We start from the raw sequence: 21,105 nt of genomic DNA on the forward strand, positions 1-21,105 counted from the left end.
CAAGGTCCCGCCCACCCGGCTCTAGGCTTCTTCATCCGGAAGGCGCTCTTGGCGGTCCTGGCTCTGTCCTTTCCGCCCGGCGACCTGGCAGCAACTGCTGCCAGCGGGTTGTGTGCTTTTTGTGTAAGCCACAGCTTCGGGCCATGGAGGGGGACGGCCCCACCGCCACGGCCCCGCAGTACCAGTCGGCCTGTCCAACGCGGGACGCGTGTGTCTACAGCAGCTGCTATTGGTGAGAGAGCGCGGGCGCGGTGCCCCCACCAAAAGCTTCCTCCTCCAGGCCCTCTCTCGAGCGCCGGGCGGGCCTACGCTGCCGGGGTTTGGCGTTTGGGAACGCACCCCGGGTCTCCTTAGCTGAGCATGGGCAGTGGGTGGAGTTGAAGGGGTGACGGCTGTCTGTGCGTCTTAGTGCCTGGGACAAAAAAAAAAGGGGAGTTAGGCTGTTGACCCTGGGTAACTGCAGAAGTCCGTGTGGTTTCAGAATGAGGTATAGGTCGTTTTTAATTTAAAAGACAAATGAAGACACAGTTTGAGGTAGCGGGAAATCCAGCCAGGCAACAGTACCACTGTCCTGATCACTGTACTTGCGAGATGATAACGGTTGCATTTGCACTGTCCTTGCCGTATGCCAAACATTGTCTTGGGTGCTTCGTGTAAATGAACTCAGTTGAAGTCCACAGTCTCCCCAAGAGGCAGGTTACTGTTGTGATCGCAGCTTTAGAGAAGAACTCCGAGGCACGGAAGGCATGGTAAGGCTGTTTTACTCAAGGCCTCAGTATCCTAGGCCGCCTCTGCAGCTCAAACACTGTTCACCTCATCTTCCTTTCCTTGTGTAGGAACTTATTCCCCAACCCTAGAGCAACCTCAGGGTCATCTAAATCTCCTTCTTCCCCCCTTCACTTGGTCACTCAACCAATGATACTAAGAACTTATTCAGCTGTGACTACAAGTAGCCCAAGTGCTTGCAGGGGTTCTCAACATTCCTCATGCTGCGACCCTTTCGTACAGTTCCTCATGTTGTGGTGACCCCCAAACTTAAAATTATTTCATTGCCACTTCCTAACTATAATTTTGCTAGTTATGAATCATGGTGCAAATATCTGATAATGTAAGATATCTGATGCGGCGACCCTTGGGGTTGTGACCTGCAGGTTGAGACCTGCTGAAAGACAGTTGCCTTGGAGAGGGGTTATGCCAGTACACAGGCTGAGCCGTAGAATGACTTGGTCCCATGCCACACAGCTGAGGGTGGAATGAAATCTGGAGTCTGTGTGATGGCTCGAGTCCTGAGAGCTGTTGCGTTGTATATCTGCCCCACCTGGTTCCCAAGTCCCGCTGGCTTTTATCCAGAGCATCGGCTCTGTTTGTTTCATTTATTCAGTAAATATTTCTTAGGGATGTGAGACATACGTTGGGTGATTCTCTGCACCGAGGATATAGCAGTGAATAAGTGGGTAAGTTTCCTGGCAAGATCTCAGCATTCTTTTTGTTTGTTTTCGAGACAGGGTTTCTCCGTGTCACGGGCTTGGTCGTCCTGGAACTAGCTCTTGTAGACCAGGGTGGGCTCAAACTCAGAGATCCTTCTGCCTCTGCCTCCCGGGTGCTGATGATAAGGGCTATAAGAACAGCAGGATGAGAGAAAAGATGGTGATCAATACTGCTTCGTATTAGGATATTTAAGGAAGACATTGTTGGTAAGGTGATACCGAACAGAGATCCGAGACAAGAGGATGGGAGCTTTGTAAACAGCATTAGAAGAAGATCGAGTCAGGCAGGGAGCACAGTGAGCACAGAAGCCCAGGGAAGGATGCCTGTGGCGAGTATTTCCAGGATTCATAAAGAATGCAGTGTCTGGTGGAAGAGTGATGAAGTAACTGATCTCCTTTTGACTCCTTCAGCTTCAGCAGAGCCTTCCTCTGCCATCAAGGGGACCATTCCAGTTGCTTTCTAGTAGGTCTGTTTATCTACTTCCCTGTGATGGTTAGTACTGTCGGTTTGACAGGGTCTTGAATCCCCCATGAGACAAACCTGCGGGCATATCTGTGAGGGAGTTTCTTGGCTGCGTTGAGATGGAAGATCCACCCAAAATGTGGGCAGCAACATTCCATCAGGCTGGGCTGATGATGTCCCAGTCTGAATAAAAAGGAGAAGCAGAGCTGGGCACCACTGTTTATGCTTCCCAGACTTGGGATGCAATGTGACCAGCTGCTTCACGCTTTCCCCACTGTCAGACCGAGACCTATTCTTTCCTAAGATGATGCTAGCTGAGCAGTGGTGGCACACACCTTTAATCTCAGCCCTCAGAGGCAGATAAATCTCTGAGTTCCAGGCCAGCCTGTTCTACAGAACTAGTTCCAGGATAACCAGGGCTACACAGAGAAACCCTGTCTCAACAAACAAGCAAACAAAAATGTTGCCATAGCAACGGAAAAAGTAACTAACTCTCTTCCATCCATGCATCTTTATCCTTTGGTGGTTTCCTACTGCTCAAAAGTATTCTAAGTTGGAATGTGTTGAGAATCATCTGAGAGCTTGTAAAATCTGCCCATCTTAGGGTACTACCCCAGAGAGCTTGGACTTACAGGTGGCACAGTGAAGGAGTGTAAGGCTGCTTTGTTGATCTTTACTTTCTTTTATTATTTTTTAACGTGTATGGGTGTTTTGCTTGCATATCCATCCTTGTACTGCATGTGTGAAGATCCCCAGAGATAGGGTTTAGTGCTGAGTCCTTGGGAAGAGCAGCCAGTGCCTTTAACCTCCCCCGCCTTTTTTTTTTTTTTTTTTTTTCAAAGACAGGATCTCACTATCTGTCCTAAAACTTGTTATGTAAACCAGGCTGGCCTCCAAGTCAGAGATGTGCCCACCCCCACCTCCTGAGTGCTGGGATTAAAGGCTTGTGCTACCTTGTCACACTTGCTAATCCTATTTTGTGGAATATTCTTAGCGATAACAAAGTCCATCTGCATATTACTGGCTATCTGGTTTATTTGTCCAAGGCCTGTGTTTTTCCAACCTCATTTTGAACCTATCTTCTCTGCCCTATTGCAGGGTTATCAGTCTTGGCTCCGTTGGCATTTTGAGTATCAAACCTTTGTTCCATTAGTTTTAAGGGTGTGTGATCGCACTTCCTGGCCTGTATCAGATAGATGCTATTGCCAGCTCCCTGTACCCGTCCCCCCAAGATGTGACGAATGAACATATCTCTAGACATCGCTTGTCCTACTCTGATTGGCATGTCAATAGGCACACCCGACGGCATTGTTTCTCCGGGTTCTTTTGACTTGAAATAAGTGCTGCCTCTGCTGTGTTCTGGTAGGCGTTACTTATCTTACAGATCCACTCAGTGATGCTGATGGTAAACTAGGATTTGTGGGGGACTGTGTGGTTTTGCAGGCTCTCCCACCCCACCCCAGTGCTAAGTACTGAACCACCTATGGTCCTGAGCTTGTCTTGCACGCCGTTGAGATGCTTTACACCCCCAGCATTTCACATCCACTTGTGTTGCTGGGGGCTCGGGCTGCTCTCCTGGGTCTGCTTCTCTGAATTCAGCTCATGGGTAATGGCTGCGACAGTCTGGGCCCTTCTGTTGCTTTGTTAGCCTTTTTGCTGTGGATAAGATCAGCTGATACCCTGGAGATGCTATTATCACACCCTCCTGTCTTATTTTCCCATTTAACAGTTAAGTAGATGCCAGAATCTGTAACATACAGAGCACGTTCTATTCCTGCTGCGGCTCCCAGGATTTCCAAATATAAGTACCTCACTCCTACCCAACTCGAACATCAAAAGTTCTGTGCAAGGGCGGGGCGAGAGAGAAGGCTAAGCAGTTAAGAACACTGCTCGTCCAGAAGAACTACAGTTTGATTCCCTGCAGCCGCATGGTGGCTCACACTGCCCATAGTACCAGTTGCAGGAGCTCTGATGCCCTCTTCTGACCTCCTCAGGCACTACACACATGTGGTGCACGGACATACATGCAGGCATGACACCCCTACGCATAAAATAAATCTTTATTTTTTAAAAAATGTTCATGAGTTGGGTGTGGTGGCTCATGTCTGTAATACTAACACCCATAGGCAGAGGTCAGGAGGATAACCTCAAGTTTGAGTCTGGCCTAGGTTTCATAGCAAGTTCCAGGGCAGACCCTGTTTCAGATATCAAACAACAGAAATTTCATGATATTCCTTAACTTAGTGTTGAGTTGTATTACTGAAAAATAATCGATGGCTGGGTTTAGTGGCTTTTAATCCTAACACCCAGGAGGAGGCAGAGGCAGGAGGATATTCATGAGTTTGAAACTAGCCTGAACTACATATTTCCAAGCCAGTCAGAGCTGCATAGTGAGACCCTATCTCAAAAAAGGAACTCTTAATTTTATTATTATTTTTATCCTATATAACATTCACAGAAATTTGAAAAATAATGGGCAGTGTGTATTCAAGCCATATCATGTATGGTGCCTACTAATGATGCTTGTGGACTCATGAGCTCTGGATAACTCTAGGCCCGCCTGTAAGATGGAGACAGGACCTGACCTGTACCTCTGCTGTGCATCTTGAGGCTCTTCCCATCATAGGCTTTAATTCATCATCTAAGCGCTTAGCTGTGCTTTGTGTCTCCTGTGCTCTTGAAGATGCCTGGGGCTAAGTTCAAAATTCCTGTCGACCAGACCAACACGTGTCTTCTCAGAACCTGGATAGAAATTTAATGGGGTGTGCTCAGAGCAGGGGGCCTGGAGAATGGCTTCTCTGTTTACAACACACCCAAGAAGAATCTGGGGCCATTGTGATGAGGGGCACAGCACTGTGTCCTCTCCGTGAGCAGATCCCCTACATGCATTTCCCCAATTCATTCATGTGGCTTCCAGGCAAAACCAGTGGGACAGGACGCAGTATTAGAGAAAATGCTCCAGGATTTAGCTGGGGAGGCCACTGTCTAGAGCATAGTCAGTTCATGTGTGAGGAGTCCATGGGTGGTCTCAGGAATAGAGCCTGAACCTGAGTTCTCTTTTACTTCATGGATCTCCAGGCTTGGCCTTTACCTCTTGAGCTATCTTGCAATCCCCGAACCTTTCTTACAGTGGTGTTTGTGGGGAGCTAAAGGTACCTGCCAACAAGCTTGGGGACATGAGTTCAATCCCTGGGATCCACAAGGTGGAAGAGAGAACTGATTCCTGAAAAGTTGTCTTCTGATTTCCACACGTGCACTGTGCCATGCGTAAGTCTCAGTCTCTCTCCTTTCTCTCTCTCTCTCTCTCTCTCTCTCTCTCTCTCTCTCTCTCTCACACACACACACACACTAAATGTAAAAAAAAAGTATTTCTGTAATGCTTTTAGTTTAATTTCATAAATTTCTTGCATGCTCTCTCTGTCTTTCTTCGTTTTCAAGTAGAGAGATGTGGCTGACTAGAAACGTCCTGACAGACGGAATGAGCTCTGAGCAGAGCATCGGAGTCTCATTTTGAGCAGAGGTGATGTAATTCATCGCACAGAGACAGAAACCCAGGGCTGAGCTGTGGAGACAGCACAGGAGTCTGTTTTTGCCTGGGCTCCAGAAGGAGGCTCAGGTGCTGCTCAGGTTGATAGTCTGGCCGGTGCTCACAGGTTCTGACTGCTGTGTCAGACAGGAAGAACTTTGTCTGGGACAGTGTAGGAAGATGAATTCCAGTTCCTAAAAGAACTCTTTCTTTCTTTTTAAGTTGAAATGTTTTAGGTTTATCTTTAGTCTTTTATATTTATGTGTTTATTAAAATGTGCATATGAGTGTCAGATCCCCCTGGAGCTGGAGTTACAGGAAGTTGTGAGCTGCAGTGTGGGTGCTGAGAATCAAACGAGGGCCCTCTGGAAGAGCTGTAGGCGCTCTTAACCATTGAGCCACTTCTCCAGCCCTATTTATTTTTGAAACGGTCTTACTATGTGACTCAGCCTGACTTTGAACTTACAGAGATCTGCCTCCCAAGTACTGGACTAAAGCTGTGCACCACCTTTCTGGCTGAAGGGAGTTTTGGAGCTCCTGCCCCAGACTGGAATTGCAGGCCTGTACCGCCATGACCTGCTAACTTTCCACGTAATCAATGAGTCTCATGAATAACTGAGAGAGAAGGCGGGACTTGACCCTGCTGGCCTTCTGCTTCCTGATCCAGGCCTCTCTGCTGTCTGGAGAACACTGTGCACTATCTTAAGTTATTGTGAACTGTGGCGGATGCTTGCACTTAGCGTTTGGATTTCGTTCCTTCATCTTGATGTTGACTGCTTAGAAACATTTGCGTACGTATGTATGTGTGTACGTATGTGTGTGTGTCTGTCTCTAATTATACAATTAAAGAGGTTCTAAACCAAACATGGAGCGTGCCTATAGTCCCAAGAACTCAAAAGGTCACTGTAAGTTTCTAGCCAGTCTGGTCTACACAGTGAGTTCCAGGTCAGCCAAGGTCTACACCATGAGACGCTGTCTCAAAAAAAAAAAAAAGTATATGATGGCATGTATAAACATGCCATCATATACTTTGTGAACTACAATTAAGGGACTAAATTCTATCTCAAATTTAATTTTAAAAAATTCTGTCATGGGCCTGGTGGTGGTGGCACATGCCTTTAATCCCAGCACTTGAGACGCAGAGGCAAGAGAATCTCTGAGTTCAAGGCCAGCCTATTTTACAGAGAGAGTTCCAGCATAACTACATTGGTTACACAGAGAAACCCTGTCTCAAAAAACAAAACAAATAAACAAAAAAATCCTGTCCCATTTCTCAGACAAATGGGGAAATAATGTTAATTGGGATTTGTGGAGGGCTATGGTGTGGTGTGAGAATGTCCATTTTACAGAAGAAACACGTGGAGAAGCTAGAGAGTACAAAGCTATAGCACAAAGAATAAAAGCCCAGAGACAGGCAGGATTTAAGCTGAAGTTCAGAAAAGCAAAACAGCCAAACCACTAGAGAAGTCTTACCTCTACCAAGCTGGGTGACTGCAGACTGAGCCCCAAGCCTCTGTCTCCTGTTTTATATTCCCCACTAGTGCTGGAATTAAAGGCGTGACTCTCTAGTACTGATATTAAAGGTAGAGCCACCGCCACCTGGATCTGTTTCTGCATTGATTTTGTGTAGCCAGGGTGACCTTGAACTCACAGAGATCCATCTGCCTCTGTCTCCCAAATTTTGGGATCAAAGGTGTGTGATACCACTGCCTGGCCTTTAGTGGCTTAGTTTTACCTTCTGATCTTCAGGCAAGCTTTATTTATTAAAACATAAATAAAATATCACTATACAAAGCTGCTTTTCTTCTTAGTGGTTGAGTTAGATTCCAGTGGTTTTTCAGCTTCTGGAATCCTGGCATAGTGTTTTGCTGGCCACAGTCAGTCTTCAGTGGTGAATATGCACACAGTACAGTTTGACTAACATCTTCTTCACTGGTGAGTATGGTCCGTCTGTCTGGACATGTGTACACGGTATAGGTTGACTAGTAGCTTCTTCAGTGGTGGGCGTGGTGTGGTCCGTCTGTCTGGACCTGTGCGCAGTACAGGTCGGCTAGCAGCTTGTTGACTGTGCTTTAGAGGAGAATCACTGTTAGCCAGCAGTCGGATGAGGTGGTTAAGATCCTTCCCAATTATATCCTCATCATTCTTTTGTTTACATTTAAAAGACATGGCGTGTTCACTTGAAATTATATAGTTTAAACAATTGTTTGTTTTGTTTTCTTTTTCAGTGAGGAAAACATTTGGAAACTCTGTGAATACATCAAAACCCACGACCAGTACCCCTTGGAAGAGTGTTCCGCTGTCTTCATATCAAATGAGAGGAAGATGGTAAGTTGGTAAGTGATGACAGTGGAAATGAGATTTAGACCTCAGAAGCTAAGTGCAGTATGAAAGGAAGCTCTACTGTTCTTTGTTCTATTGTGCTTTGTACTAGCAGCCTTTCAAAGCTCTTTTTCTTTCTTCATTAGATTTGATTTAGAGGAATTTAGTCTTTTTCTTGAAGGTGATGAAGTATGTGATGGCATGTTTATACAGACTGCATTTCCTTCCTTTCTCTTTGAGACAGTGTCTCATACCGTAGCCCTTGGATGACCTGGAACTCTAGTGTAGACTAGACTGACCACAAACTTGTGGTGACCTCCGAATCCTGGTATTGTAGGCGTGCTCCACTCCGGCTCAGAGCTTTTTGTATAATTAGAGCCATCTAATAGATTTGAAGGAAAGATTTGTCTCTGAAGTTTGACGAGAGCTGGAGTGAACTTCCATGGAGCATTAGAAGAAACCCTTGGTGTTTTATAGAGTACTTTTGTTGTCTCGTTTGGGGCTAATAGAAGTTCTGTGAAATAGGCAAGGTGTAGACAACTTTATTTTATTGACTTTACTTGTGTTTTGGAGACAGGTCTCATGTACCTCAGCCCACTAGCCTCACACTCATGTAGCTTAAGGCTGGTCTTTCAGGCATGTACCTCCATGACCTGCTAACTTTCTCCACTTGATCGGTGAGGAAGGAAAGATGCAGAGAGGTCTCATGAGTAACTGAGAGAGAAGGCGGGACTTAACCCTGCTGGCCTTCTGCTTCCTGATCCAGGCCTCTCTGCTGTCTGGAGAACACTGTGCACTATCTGAAGCTCTTGTGAGCTCTCACTAGCACTTAGGACTGAGATGTTATTCTTTCACCTTGATGTTGATGGCTTAGAAACATAAACATTTTTATTTTAGAATTGAATTTAGTTAACTTATTTATTTATCCTGAGAGATAGGGTCTCACTATGTAGCCCTGACTGGCTTCAAATTCACAGAGAGCCACCTACCTCTGCTTTTGAGTGTTGGGATTAAGGTATGTGCAACTAACTATGCTTGGCTGATTTCTTTCTTTCTTTCTTTCTCTCTCTCTCTCTCTCTCTCTCTCCTTCCTTCCTTCCTTCTTCTCTCCTTCCTTCCTTCCTTCCTTCCTTCCTTCCTTCCTTCCTTCCTTCCTTCCTTCCTTCCTCTCTCCTTCCTTCCTTCCTTCCTTCCTTCCTTCCTTCCTTCCTTCCTTCCTTCCTTCCTTCCTTCCTTCCTTCCTTCCTCTCTCCTTCCTTCCTTCCTTCCTTCCTTCCTTCCTTCCTTCCTTCCTTCCTTCCTTCCTTCCTTCCTTCCTTCCTTCCTTCCTTCCTTCCTTTCATGTGTACAGGTGTTTTGCCTTCATACATGTCTTTGTACCTTGTGTGCACCGTGCCTGCAGAGGCCAGAACGGGTTGGATCCCTTGGCCCTGGAGTTACAGATGTTTGTTGGCTGCTAGGAGCAAATCCTAGGTCTCCTGCAAGAGCAGCAAGTGCTGTAAACGCTGTACCATCTCCACAGCTCATTTAGAAATAGTTTATTATTCACCAATGTATTGGTGTAGAGAATCTAGAAAGATTTTTTTTTTTGTTTATGTTTTTCAAGACAGGGTTTCTCTGTAGCTTTGGAACCTGTCCTGGAACTCGCTCTGCAGATCAGACTGACCTCAAACTCACAGAGATCTACCTGTCTCTGCCTCCCAAGTGCTGGAATTAAAGACACCTGCCATTGCCGCCCAGCTAAGAAGACTTTGAATGAAACCCTTGCGTGTCCTATATTTTGTAGGTACCTATTTGGAAACAGCAGGCAAGACCTGGGAATGGACCTGTAATCTGGGTAAGATGGCCGCCTACGAGCCTCTGATGCATTGTTCCTTGTGGCTTCTGAGTGACCAGTATGCTGTGGTAAAGCAGAATTGAAGGCACACCAGAGATAGGCTATGACAGTTATTAATAAAAGGATCTTTTGAGAATGGATATTATTCTGTCTGTGGTAGAAGCACTGTGGGCATATATTTTTCCACCTTTTGTTTTGGGATCTGTTTGTGTATGAAATGTCCCCTATAGGCTTGTGTGCTTGAATTCCTGGTTCCCAGCTGGTGATGCTGTTCTGTGAGATTATGGAATGTCTGAGACCTGAGGCATAGTTAGTAGAAGTGTGTCACTGGGAATGGCCTTGAAGATTGTACCTGCTCATGGTACCTGTTCTCTTATTCTCTGCCTCCCAGCCTGTCATCACCTGAGGAACAGTTGTTTAATATTCTGCTGTCATGGACAATCGCTCCCATCATTATGCCTTCCCTGTAGAGTTGGTAGACTGTAGTTTCTTGTGGGATATTTGTACACTGTGTGAAGATGTATTGCTATGATTGGTGTAATAAAAAGCTGTACAAGCCAGGCGGTGGTGGCGCACGCCTTTAATCCGCCTTTAATCCCAGCACTTGGGAGGCAGAGGCAGGCGGATCTCTGAGTTCGAGGCCAGCCTGGTCTACAAGAGCTAGTTCCGGGACAGGCACCAAAGCTACAGAGAAACCCTGCCTCGAAAAAACCAAAAAAAAAAAAAAAAAAAAAAAAAGCTGTACAGCCAGTAACTAGGCAGGAGGCATAGGTGGGGTTTTCGGGGAGAGAAAGGAAGATGTGGAGGAATCCGGGCATAATGAGAGAAGCCAGGAGACACACAGGAAACAGGAGGTTCAAGACGGAAGAGAGGTAACATCATGTGATAGAACGTAGGTTAATTTAAGTGGGTTAAGTTAAAAGAGTTAGTTAGGAACAAGCCTAAGCTATAGGCTGAGTTTTCATAAGCAATAAGTCTCCATGTCATTACTTGAGAGCTGGCTGGTGGGACAGAAGAAGACCCATTATAGTCTCTGAAACTGTGAACCAAAATAAACATTTCCTCACTTCCTTGTTTCTGTCAGGTGTGGTTATGGAGCTGGGGGTGTTGACTAGTACAGAGTTATACAGGGAGTCCGAGGCAGTCTTTTTTCTGGGGAGTCTTGGGTTGTGGAATTTTACTTTAGCTAGGCAAAAATGTGTTACATTTGCTTAACTATGTAATGATGTGTTGCTGTTTTATCTTGCCTGCCTAAGGCACCTGACTGGCCTAATAAAAAGTTGAACGGCCAGTAGCTAGGCAGCAGAGGGATTGGTGGGGCTGGTGGGCAGGGAGAATAAGTAGGAATCTAGGTTCCAGAGAGAGGAGACAGAGAAGAGAACAAGGGAGAAAGAAAGGGAGATGCCTGGGCCGGCCAGACAGACATGGAGGAAGCAGTGGAAGGAGGACATATAGGAGGAAGGTAAAGAAGGAAAGAAAGGTAAAAGCCCCAAAGCAAAATATAAATGAAGAGAAACAGGTTAAATAAGTTATAAGAACTAGCAAGAAACGAGCCTAAGCTAAGAGCGAGCATTCGTAACTAATATTAAATCTCGTTTTTCTTTTCCTTTTTTTCCTTTTTCTTTTTTGGTTTTTAGAGACAGGGTTTCTCTGTAGCTTTGGAGTCTGTCCTGGAACTAGCTCTTGTAGACCAGGCTGGCATCGAACTCACAGAGATCTGCCTGCCTCTGCCTCCCGAGTGCTGGGATTAAAGGTGTGTGCCACCACCGCCCGACTACTAGGAGCTTTTTACATATAACCTAGATGCATGTTTGATTTATCTGGAGACCAGTTAAAAGTATAAGTGCCGTGTTAGTTTATCTGGAGAAGGGATCAAGATTTAGTATCCTCTTTTTTAGTATTCAACTTATTATTTGTTTATTGCATGTTTGTGCAGAGGTGAGAACACCACTTTGACATGTTGGCCCTCACCTGCTTTGCTGAGGCGAGTCTTTGTTTCTGCTGCTGTACTGCAGACTCTAGCTGGCCGGCCTGTGAGCTTCCAGGCTGCTTTCCACCTCCTGCCTTGCTGTAGGAGTGCTGGATTACAGGTGTTCAGCACCACATCCATAGACTTTTTACATGGGTTCCAGGAATGGAACTTGAGTTGTCAGACTTTCGTGACTAAATTTCCTACTGAGTCCTCCACGGCTCAAGATTCTTAACTAATTCCTAGGTAAATGTGACTGAAAAACAGGGTTGTTGTGGAGGGGAAGTAAGGGTCATCAGACTGGGGAGGAAGTAGGCTGTTAGAGAGCAGCAGCTCCTAGCTCATCTGGAGGGAGACAGTGCACCTGGTGGATTCCAAATCTGCTTTGCTTAATTGCAGTGGGAGCTGAAGGGAGCATTCAGCATACATGTGTCTAGTGTCAACTAACTTTCCCGCCTCAGGTCAAAGCAGTGCTAGCATGCTGTGTAAACTATGGAGTGCTGTAAGAACGTCAGGTGCCGGTAGCGTAATTTTAGACTGAAAATGGTTTGGGTGTATTTTCTCCATGAGAGCATTTTTCCTGGGTTTGAAGCACCAGCCTGCATACCTGCCCCTTGAGAATCCTACGGTGGTCCTAGCCATCAGCTGGTGCTGGTGCCTTGTGTCTGGGAGGGAGAGCAGGAGGCAAAAGTAGCACCCATTCTGTAACCGAGCAGGGCTGTGGGAGCTGTCTTTATTCTTCTCCTTTAATGGCTGCAGATGAGAGCTTGGTGGTTTTTTTTTAGTTTTTTATTAAATTTATTTTTATTTATGTGTTTTCATGGTTTACTTGCATATATAAGTGTGAAGGTGTCTGATAGCCTGAAACTGGAGTTACAGGCAGTTGTGAGCTGCCACGTGGGTGCTGGGAATTGAACCTGGGTCCTCTGGAAGAGCAACCAGTGCTCTTAACCACTGAACCATCTCTCCAGCTCCCTTAATTTTTTTACTTTTAATTAGAAAAGTAATAAAAAAAACTGGAAATTAGTGTCCTCTTAAGGCTACCCTTAGGAAGACCTCCTCTGTTGGCAGTTTGGGGGGACAGTCACTTTCACTGCCCTTAGGAGACCCCGCTGTTGGCAGTTTGGGGGGACAGTCACTTTTACTGTCCTCAGGAAGACTCCACTGTTGGCAGTTTGGGGGACAGTCACTTTCACTACCCTTAGGAGACCATGCTGTTGGCTTTAACACATTTTTTTTTGTGGGGCATTAACGATCCAAAGTGAGGAAGATCTATGTAGACTTCTGAATTTATATGTATGAAATGAATGCATATATACTTTCAAGTGCATATGCGTGTCTTTACATAACCAAACTTTAAAATACAAAATACATCTATGTTGCAGAATCAGTTTTTCTGTTCAATCACAGAACATGGGCTATCACATAACAGTGGGTCAAACGCTTTCACTGTTAGCCATTTTCCAATCACTGGACATTTTTCTGTTTGGGTAGTTTTGTCTTTTATTATTTTGTTTGGCGATTACAAGGAGGGTGATATTAGTCCGATAGCTGCTTTCCTGCTAATGCTTGTGCCCTGGTCCTGCAGTGCTGGATCTGACTGTCCTGCACCAACTGGGTTAACCTCAGTGATTATTGTTCCTAGGATTACCATGTCATCCTGCTTCACGTGTCCAGTGAAGGACAGAGCTTCATTTATGATCTTGACACTATTTTGCCATTTCCCTGCCCCTTCGACATTTACGTAGAAGATGCCCTTAAGTCTGATGATGACATTCATCCACAGTTTAGGAGGTGAGGAAATTCAGTACAAAGTTACTGACTTTCTGAAGTAAGACTTGGTGATCATGCAGAAGTCATCTCTGTCCCTTCCTTCTCCCTCCCTCCCTCCCTCCCTCCCTCCCTCCCTCCCTCCCTCCCTCCCTCCCTCCCTCCCTGCCTCCCTGCCTCCCCCCCTCCCTCCCTGCCTCCCCCCTCCCTCCCTTCCTCCCCCCTCCCCTTTTCTCAATCTTTTCCTCTCTCCCACTGTCTTCTCCCCTCTCCTCTTGCCTCTCTGTCTCTGTCCTCCTGTTTCTGCATTATTGGTGTGCTTGCTCTACAATAGTTTAAGAGTATCTTAAGGCTCTAAAGGCTTTATATAAAAGATGGTGTTACAAACATTAGTGCGATGAGGACCAGCCAGGCCTGAGGACTGGACTTCTATCCCTTGGATCCACATGGTGGAAAGAGAGAATTGATGTCTATAGGTTATTTCTGACCACACACGCGTGTGCACTCACACACACATGCACACATACTCGAATAAATATGTTTAAAAAGTGAGTGTGATGACCATAGACCAGGCTGGCCTCGAACTCAAAGATCTGCCTGCCTCTGCCTTCTGAGTTTTGGGATTAAAGGTGTGTGCCACCTCCGCCCTGCCAGAGTTTTATCTTGATTGCTGGAGTGGGGCTAGAGCGTGGCTGATGTTGTCAAACTCAAGAAAATTAAAAGGCAACGACCAAAAAAAAAAAAAAAATCCTATCCCTTTGGTCCCCCGTGCAACTGAGTAAACAAAACAACTGGATAGATTTACTCTTATACTTTCATAGCTTTGGGTTTCAGTCATTCCCTCCATTTGGTTAAATAGGTAATCAGCCATGTACATGTGTATGCATTAGGAACAGTGCAGAAACTCTTGAGCAGTTTTGTGCACGCCTTAGAAAGAGTCCATTGTGGGAATGAGTTAGAATGCCGGCCACAATACCTCCCTGATATAAGTGTATATCGATTTATCTGCAGGAAATTTAGAGTGGTTCGTGCTGATTCCTACTTGAAGAACTTTGCTTCTGACCGGTCTCACATGAAAGATTCCAGTGGGAACTGGAGAGAGCCTCCTCCAGCATACCCCTGCATTGAAACCTGCGGTGAGCCAAGGGTGTCCTTTCAGGGGCTTCTGCCTGGTCGCTACTCAGATCAGCGTTTCCCTTAGTTTTTGAATAAGCTCCCTGAGTGGTGAGGATTAGTGGATTCAGGAATCGAGGCACAGAGAACAGGACTGGAAGGCAAAAGCACTCTGGGGGAGAATAAGTGCTGGGGCACAGAGCCATGATGTAGCAAACTGCTCGGTTCTTGGCTACATCTGCTGGGATTCTGGCATCACGTCTGTGTGTCACATAACAGCGCTATCAGTAGCACATTGCCATGGCAGGGTTTCATGGACTGTAAAAGCCATCCCCAGTGCATCCTTCTGGCGTGGGAAGTGCCATTTTAGTAATCTTGTACTTAAACCTGCCTCAAGAGAGCTTTATTGCAGCTCTTTCTTTCTGAGCTTCTGAGCAGCAGTCCAGTTGAGGATGCCCTTTGACTGTTGCTCAGCGGTCATGTGCTTTTGAAACATTATCTATGACTGTATGTCATTCTCAACATTCCAGTTATGGGTGAGATCATCCCTTCGTGTGGCTAACACAGTCTACAGAAAAGCACCCACAGGCTGTGCAGGATTCTGCAGAAACAGCAGGGGCATCACTAGCTCTTTGAGGAAGAAAGCAAAAGTAGTTAGCATATTTGAAGGGGGTGGATGAACACTTAAAAAGGGGTCTGAGTTTTGAGTCTCTCAGTGAGAGGCTTCTAATGAAAGAAGAAAAAAAAACACTGCTAAAATAAGGTTTCTGAGTGTGTGTCCCTGGCTGTCCTGGAACTAGCTCTTATAGACCAGACTAGCCTCAACCTCAGAGATCCGCCTGCCTCTGCCTCCCAAGTGCTGGGATTAAAGATGTGTGCTACCACCACTTGGCTAAATTTTTTTAAATGATGTATTTATTTTCAAATTTTTAATGTGTATGGGAGTTTTGCTTGCATGTGTGTCAGTATACCACGTGTGTCTACTGCCCAGTGAGAAGAGGGCATCGGATCTCCTGGATCTGGAGTTACAGATGGCTGTGAACAACCACCACTGCTCTTAGTTGCTGAGCCATTTCCTCACTTCCTTGATGTTAACCATAACATGTAGCCATAGCATAGTCACCAAAAGAGAAAGAAGAGAATGATGAAAAATGTTCCTGCATGAAAAATAACAAGAGCCGGGTGGTGGTGGCGCACGCCTTTAATCCCAGCACTCGGGAGGCAGAGGCAGGTGGATTGCTGTGAGTGCAAGGCCAGCCTGGTTTACAAGAGCTAGTTCCAGGACAGGTTCCAAAACTACAGAGAAACCCTGTCTTGAAAAACCAAAACAAACAAACAAACAAACAAACAAACAAAAAACCCAATGATAATACTGCTAATTTTTTCAGGGCTTCTCATTCATTTATTTCTGGTACAGAATCTAACTCAGGGGTAATACATTTAGTTGACATTTCCTTTTTTATCCCCCTCGTCTGTGACAATTCTCATTCTTTCCCTTTTCTTGTACAACCTTTGTATTTTTAAAGACTGCTGTCCCATCTGCTCAGTGGGGCATCCCCGAGGCTATGTGGTGCTTGTCTTGAAGAGAGAGCTGTTTGAGGCATGAACATTGCAGAAGTGATCTTGAACCCTTGCTCATTTAAATGGATTCCTCATCTCTTCTGTTGCTGCTCACCTGGGCTTTGTTTCAGCAGACATTTCTTTCCTGTTCTTTTCTAGACTCCAAAATGAACCTGAATGACTTCATCAGCATGGACCCAGAAGTAGGATGGGGAGCTGTCTACACGCTGCCTGAGTTTGTACATCGCTTCAGCAGTAAAAACTGCTGAGTCTGATGCTGAGTGTGGGACTGGAGGGATTCTGGGCTATGAGTAAGCCGTCTTTTCATGGTACATGTAGTTTGGAGGTATATTTTTTCTTATTAAATTTGAGTGGAAACATTAATGAACGCAAATATAAATGAATGCTCCCCCCCCTTTATTTTTTGGCTTGGGAAGCTATCCCGGAGTTCTGTCTCCAACCCTAAGTTAGTCAGTCCCCAGCCTCAGACACAAATAAACAAGTAAAATAAAAGCTTTCCTATTGATACGCCACACACAGCATATAGTTGCTAAGATATTCCCATGACTTATTTGTTTAGATGTGCGGTAACCTAGGCCAGCAATTGCTTTTGTTAAACTAAAAGTGTGGACTTGGAGCCAGCTCCTGTTTGCTCTCTCTGCTTCCTGTCCTGCTAGACTCTAAACTCCTTGAGCATAGGGTTGTGGCCTGTGGCTCTGAGAACCTCTGTTGCCCATTAGAGGTACCTGTAAAATGTTCCAGAGACAGCTCTGCTGCTTGGAAAGGACGATATTGTGAGCTGAATCAGCTATAAGTATTAGTCTTTTTGGACTATGATGTTTAAAAAAGTTGCAGATATTTTGAGAGTTATTTGGCCCATTTATATGCATAGTTTAAATAAAACTGACTTAAAATTAGTTTTGTTTTTGAAGATTTTGTGGCTTTCTTTTTTCTGAGGTGAAGTTGAGGAGTGTTGGTGATTGAGTTCAGTGCCTTGTATGTGTGGCAAGTACTGTACCACCGAGGTACTCCTGTCACTCTTGTGTGTGTGTGTGCGTGCGCGCGCGCGCATGGGTCGAGCATCTTCAGTGACTGTCCTCCTTATTTTAGGGGGAGGGTCTCACTAATTGGGCTAAACTGACTGTCCAGTAAGTCCTGGGACTCCTCTTGTTTCTGTCCCCTCAGCATGGGGTTATAGGCATATGCCGCCCAGCTTGGCTTTATGTGTGAGGTGGGGTTGAACTCAGGTCCACATACTTATGGACTTAACCACTTTACTGACAGCCGTCGTTCCCTGTCCTCTTTATGTCACTCTTGATCAGAAACATCTGAGAATGTCTTCATCATAGATGAAAACCATTGCTTTAAATACATTTAGCACACCTGCCTTTTGAAGTTACCTTAGGAATTTGACTTTCGTCTTATAATTTTAAATAAATTTTGTATGAAAGATGAAAGGAATAGTTATAATGTCTCTCATTCGTAGTTCTGCTGTAAAATTAAAAACCATTCTTTTCTGAGACAATCTATTGTGGAACATATGCTGGCCTGGTGGTATTCCCTGTGAAGTCTGGGCTGGTCTTGAACTCATGACATTCTTCTGCTCCAGCATGCTCTGTGCTGTGATCTCAAGCATGCTCCACCCACCCAGCTTAATGAGAAATTTCTTACAGTAAGTATATATAAATTTTTGTTTGTAGATCAATTTTCTGTTTAATAAAATTTTCATTTGACAGGAGTCCTCTGCCTTGTTCTGTGACAGTGATTTACTCAGGGGTCTTGTTAGGTTAGGAAATGTCACTTCCCTATTGGGTTCCTGTGTTTAGGAAGCCATTGAACTTTTATTTAAGAACAGGGAATATCTTTTTTTCCTTTGTGTGTGGGAATGGGTACATATGGGTATATGTGGAGACCAGAAGTCAACCTTTGATATCATTCTTCAGTAACTGTCCACCTTAGTTTTTGAGACATTGTCTCTCTCTGGGATTGACTGGTTAATTCTGCTAGCTTGACTGGACGGCAAACCTCAAGGATCTTCCTGCCTCTGCCTCCCTGGTTGGTATTAAAAGTGGACTTCTACCTTACCTGACTCTTAAAAATTTTTAGCTGGGCAGTAGTGGCTCACACCTTTAATTCCAGCAGATGGATTTCTTTGAGTTCAAGACCAGCCTGGTCTACAGAGTGAGCTGCAGGACAGGCTCAGAAGCTAAAGAGAAAAGAAACCCTGTCTCAGAAAACAAACAAATAAATAAACAAAAGATCTGGAGATATGGTTATCAGGTTGATAACATGTCATAAGTAATTATAAAATATTTTTAAGTTCAATTAATTTTTTTATGGGGTGCCCCAATTCAGCACCAGCACCTGTGAAATAAGTGATCAAACGCTGGCAACTCAATTCTGTTTCTTTTTGCCAGACTTACACCATCCTTTTCCAGACTGGTTCTTCATGCTTTAACTCCAAGCTTTATTCTACCTTTTGGTGTGAAAAGCATGTTACAGATAACTTTTGCAGGTAGCAAAGAACACCAAGGAATTGGCTTAACTACTTTTAGTCTTTCATTCTTGGTAAACATCTAATTCCAGCTCCTGGTCGGAAACATGGGTGTAAAGCCTCGTCTTGTGTCTCATACTGAGACTCACGGACACAATGTTTTCTCCCTTCCCTTTAAGCTAAGCGTATAGCCCAGTGTTGGAGTGTGAACTGGAGACTGTGCCTTGCCCATCATCTGTAGCAGGTGTCTCATGGAGCATGCCCTTTAATAATACCTGTTTTTAATCAAGGGAGGAGAACTGGCAACATTTTACTTCAAGTCAATAGATAGTCATTCCTGAGGTTTCCATGGGGACCTGAGGTTTAGAGCAATTTCTGGGAAGAACGTTGGAAGCAAGACAAAGGGCAGGATGTTAACACAGTCGTGCTGTGCTGGCCCACATCTCTCCTGCAGACGTGTGATATATAGAGAGATAGATGAGTCACCCCATCCAGACCCACAGAATACAGAGCTACATTCAAGCTCTCTGCGGCCAGATGCTGAGATCTTGTCCCTATACACAGATTACAAGGAAGAAAAGGTCCTACTTCAGACGTAGCTCTCCATTACTGCTTGATACTGCCTTACCCAATAGAGTTGTTTTGAGGCTCAAATGGTACTGTATAGGAGGGGAGAGGAGAGGGAACTCAGGTGCCAAATGTCTTCCCTTTCTCCACTTATTGAAGCAGGATCTCTTGTTGAATCCAGTATGGTTGAGGGGGCACTCACTTTTGCCTCCCTGCTGCTGGCATTACAGGTAGCTGCTACACCTGCTAAGCTTTTAGGTGGGTTCTGGGGTCCAGACTCTTGGTTCTATGGTTTCTGTTGGCTGTGATGAAGCCCCATGACCAAAAGCAATTTGGGGAGAAAAGGTTCTATTTCACTTCTGCGTCTTCCATATTACTGTTTGTCATTGAAGGCAGTCAGGGCAGGAGCTGGATGCAGGAGCTGTTGCAGAGGCCATGGATGGGTCCTGATTACTGGCTTGCTCAGTCAGCCTTTTTTTTTTTTTTTCAAATAAATTTTTTTTTAAGATTTGCTGCGAATTGAACTCAGGTCTTCAGGAAGAGTAGCTAGTGCTTTTAACCGCTGAGCCAGCCCTCCAGCCCTCGAACTGCTTTCTTAGAGAACCCAGGACTGCCAACCCACAATGGGCTGGACCCTCCCCCATTAATCACTAATTAGGAAAATGCCCTCTAGGCTTGCCTACAGCCTGATCTTATGGAGGCATTTTTTCAATTGCGGATCCTTCCACAGATAACTCTAGCTTCTGTCAAGTTGTCCTAAAACTAGTCAGTAAATCCTCATGCTTGTATGGGTCCAGGGAGCCATCTCTCCAGCCCAGATAAAACACTTTGAATTGCCAGTAGCCTCATAGGTGTTGGTTACCTGTAAACTGTGGTGTACATGAATTCATTTAATCCTCAGACTACAAAATAAGACACTATCATTTTCTCCCTGTTAGAGATTGGAAAACCAAGGCACAGTAACGTTAAAGTAACATACCCAAAGCTACACAAGTGGGGACTCACAAAAATCCATATATATATATATATGTGTATGGGTGTTTTACCTACAAGCGTGCCTGTGTACCATATGCATGCTGTGCCTGCAGAGACGAGAAGAGGGCCTCGGGTCCCCTGGAACTGGAGTTCCAGCCATCAGGTGGGGCTGGGAATCGAACCCCTGCTAGGCCAGTGAGTGCTCTTGACTGCTGAGCTGTCTCCAGTCCCTCAGTTCTACTTCACCTTCTGTAATCAACTTCACCCTGGCTTCAGCTGCTTGATGGCACATGCCTTACAACTCAGCAATTAGAAGACAGAGGCAGGGGCATCAAGAGTTCAGTGTCCTTCCTGTCTACACAGCAAGCTTGACAACGGTCTATAAGACTCTTTAAAACCCCCAAAAGATGTCTTTAGTGGGGGCTTGAATTCAAGTCTCCAGCATCCATGTGAAAGATAGGTGTGATGGGCCATGTCTTCAACCCTAGCATCGGGGTGCAGAGACAGGTGGATCCTGGGGCTGCCTGGCCTGGCTGAGACTGCTGGCTCCAGGTTCAGTCAGAAACTCTGTCTCAAAAGATAAACTGGTACGCTATCGAAGTGTTGAGCTATGGTTTCTACATGTGCTGCCATAGGCAGGTGCACACCCGTACATACATACACACACCTGCAACACCCCCCTCCAAAGCAAAGTTAAAGAAACCTCCCCTTCTCTTATGTATGCATACTTAAACTTTTTTTGGGGGGGGGGGGTTTTGAGACAGGGTTTTTCTGTAGCTTTGGTGCCGGTCCCGGAACTAGCTCTTGTAGACCAGGCTGGCCTCGAACTCCCAGAGATCCGCCTGCCTCTGCCTCCCGAGTGCTGGGATTAAAGGTGTGCGCCACCACCGCCCAGCTAAACTTTTTGAAAAATGAATACAAATTTTGTCCTCCCTTTTTTGAGAGTGGGTCTCACTGTGTACCCCTGAATGTCAAGGAACTTGCTTCGTGGACTGAAGCCGTGTGCCCGACCCGAACATAAGC

The 21,105-nt window shown here is 45.4% G+C and overlaps 1 protein-coding gene and 1 non-coding gene across 4 annotated transcripts; both read left to right on the forward strand.

The window, feature by feature from the left end:
* Window positions 1-16,981, forward strand: Ntaq1 (N-terminal glutamine amidase 1). Of its 3 annotated transcripts, XM_057791915.1 has the most exons (7): window positions 142-232; window positions 5,081-5,217; window positions 7,704-7,803; window positions 9,584-9,634; window positions 13,249-13,397; window positions 14,385-14,509; window positions 16,206-16,981. In XM_057791915.1, exons 3-7 carry the CDS (start codon window positions 7,801-7,803, stop codon window positions 16,313-16,315), a joined length of 438 nt encoding a protein of 145 aa, XP_057647898.1. In that variant the 5' UTR covers window positions 142-232; window positions 5,081-5,217; window positions 7,704-7,800; the 3' UTR covers window positions 16,316-16,981. The 3 variants fall into 3 exon arrangements, with proteins under 3 accessions (XP_057647897.1, XP_057647899.1, XP_057647898.1); XM_057791914.1 differs by lacking the exon at window positions 5,081-5,217 and having other exon boundaries at window positions 1-232; XM_057791916.1 differs by lacking the exons at window positions 5,081-5,217; window positions 14,385-14,509; window positions 16,206-16,981 and having other exon boundaries at window positions 1-232; window positions 7,704-7,811; window positions 13,249-13,388.
* On the forward strand, window positions 4,710-4,837 carry LOC130889273 (small nucleolar RNA SNORA11). Its single transcript, XR_009058539.1, has one exon. It is a non-coding gene; the product is annotated as a small nucleolar RNA SNORA11 (small nucleolar RNA).
* Window positions 16,982-21,105: the final 4,124 nt, after the last annotated feature.

Source organism: Chionomys nivalis, chromosome 17 (assembly GCF_950005125.1).
Source record: "Chionomys nivalis chromosome 17, mChiNiv1.1, whole genome shotgun sequence".
Classification (NCBI taxonomy): Eukaryota; Metazoa; Chordata; class Mammalia; order Rodentia; family Cricetidae; genus Chionomys; species Chionomys nivalis.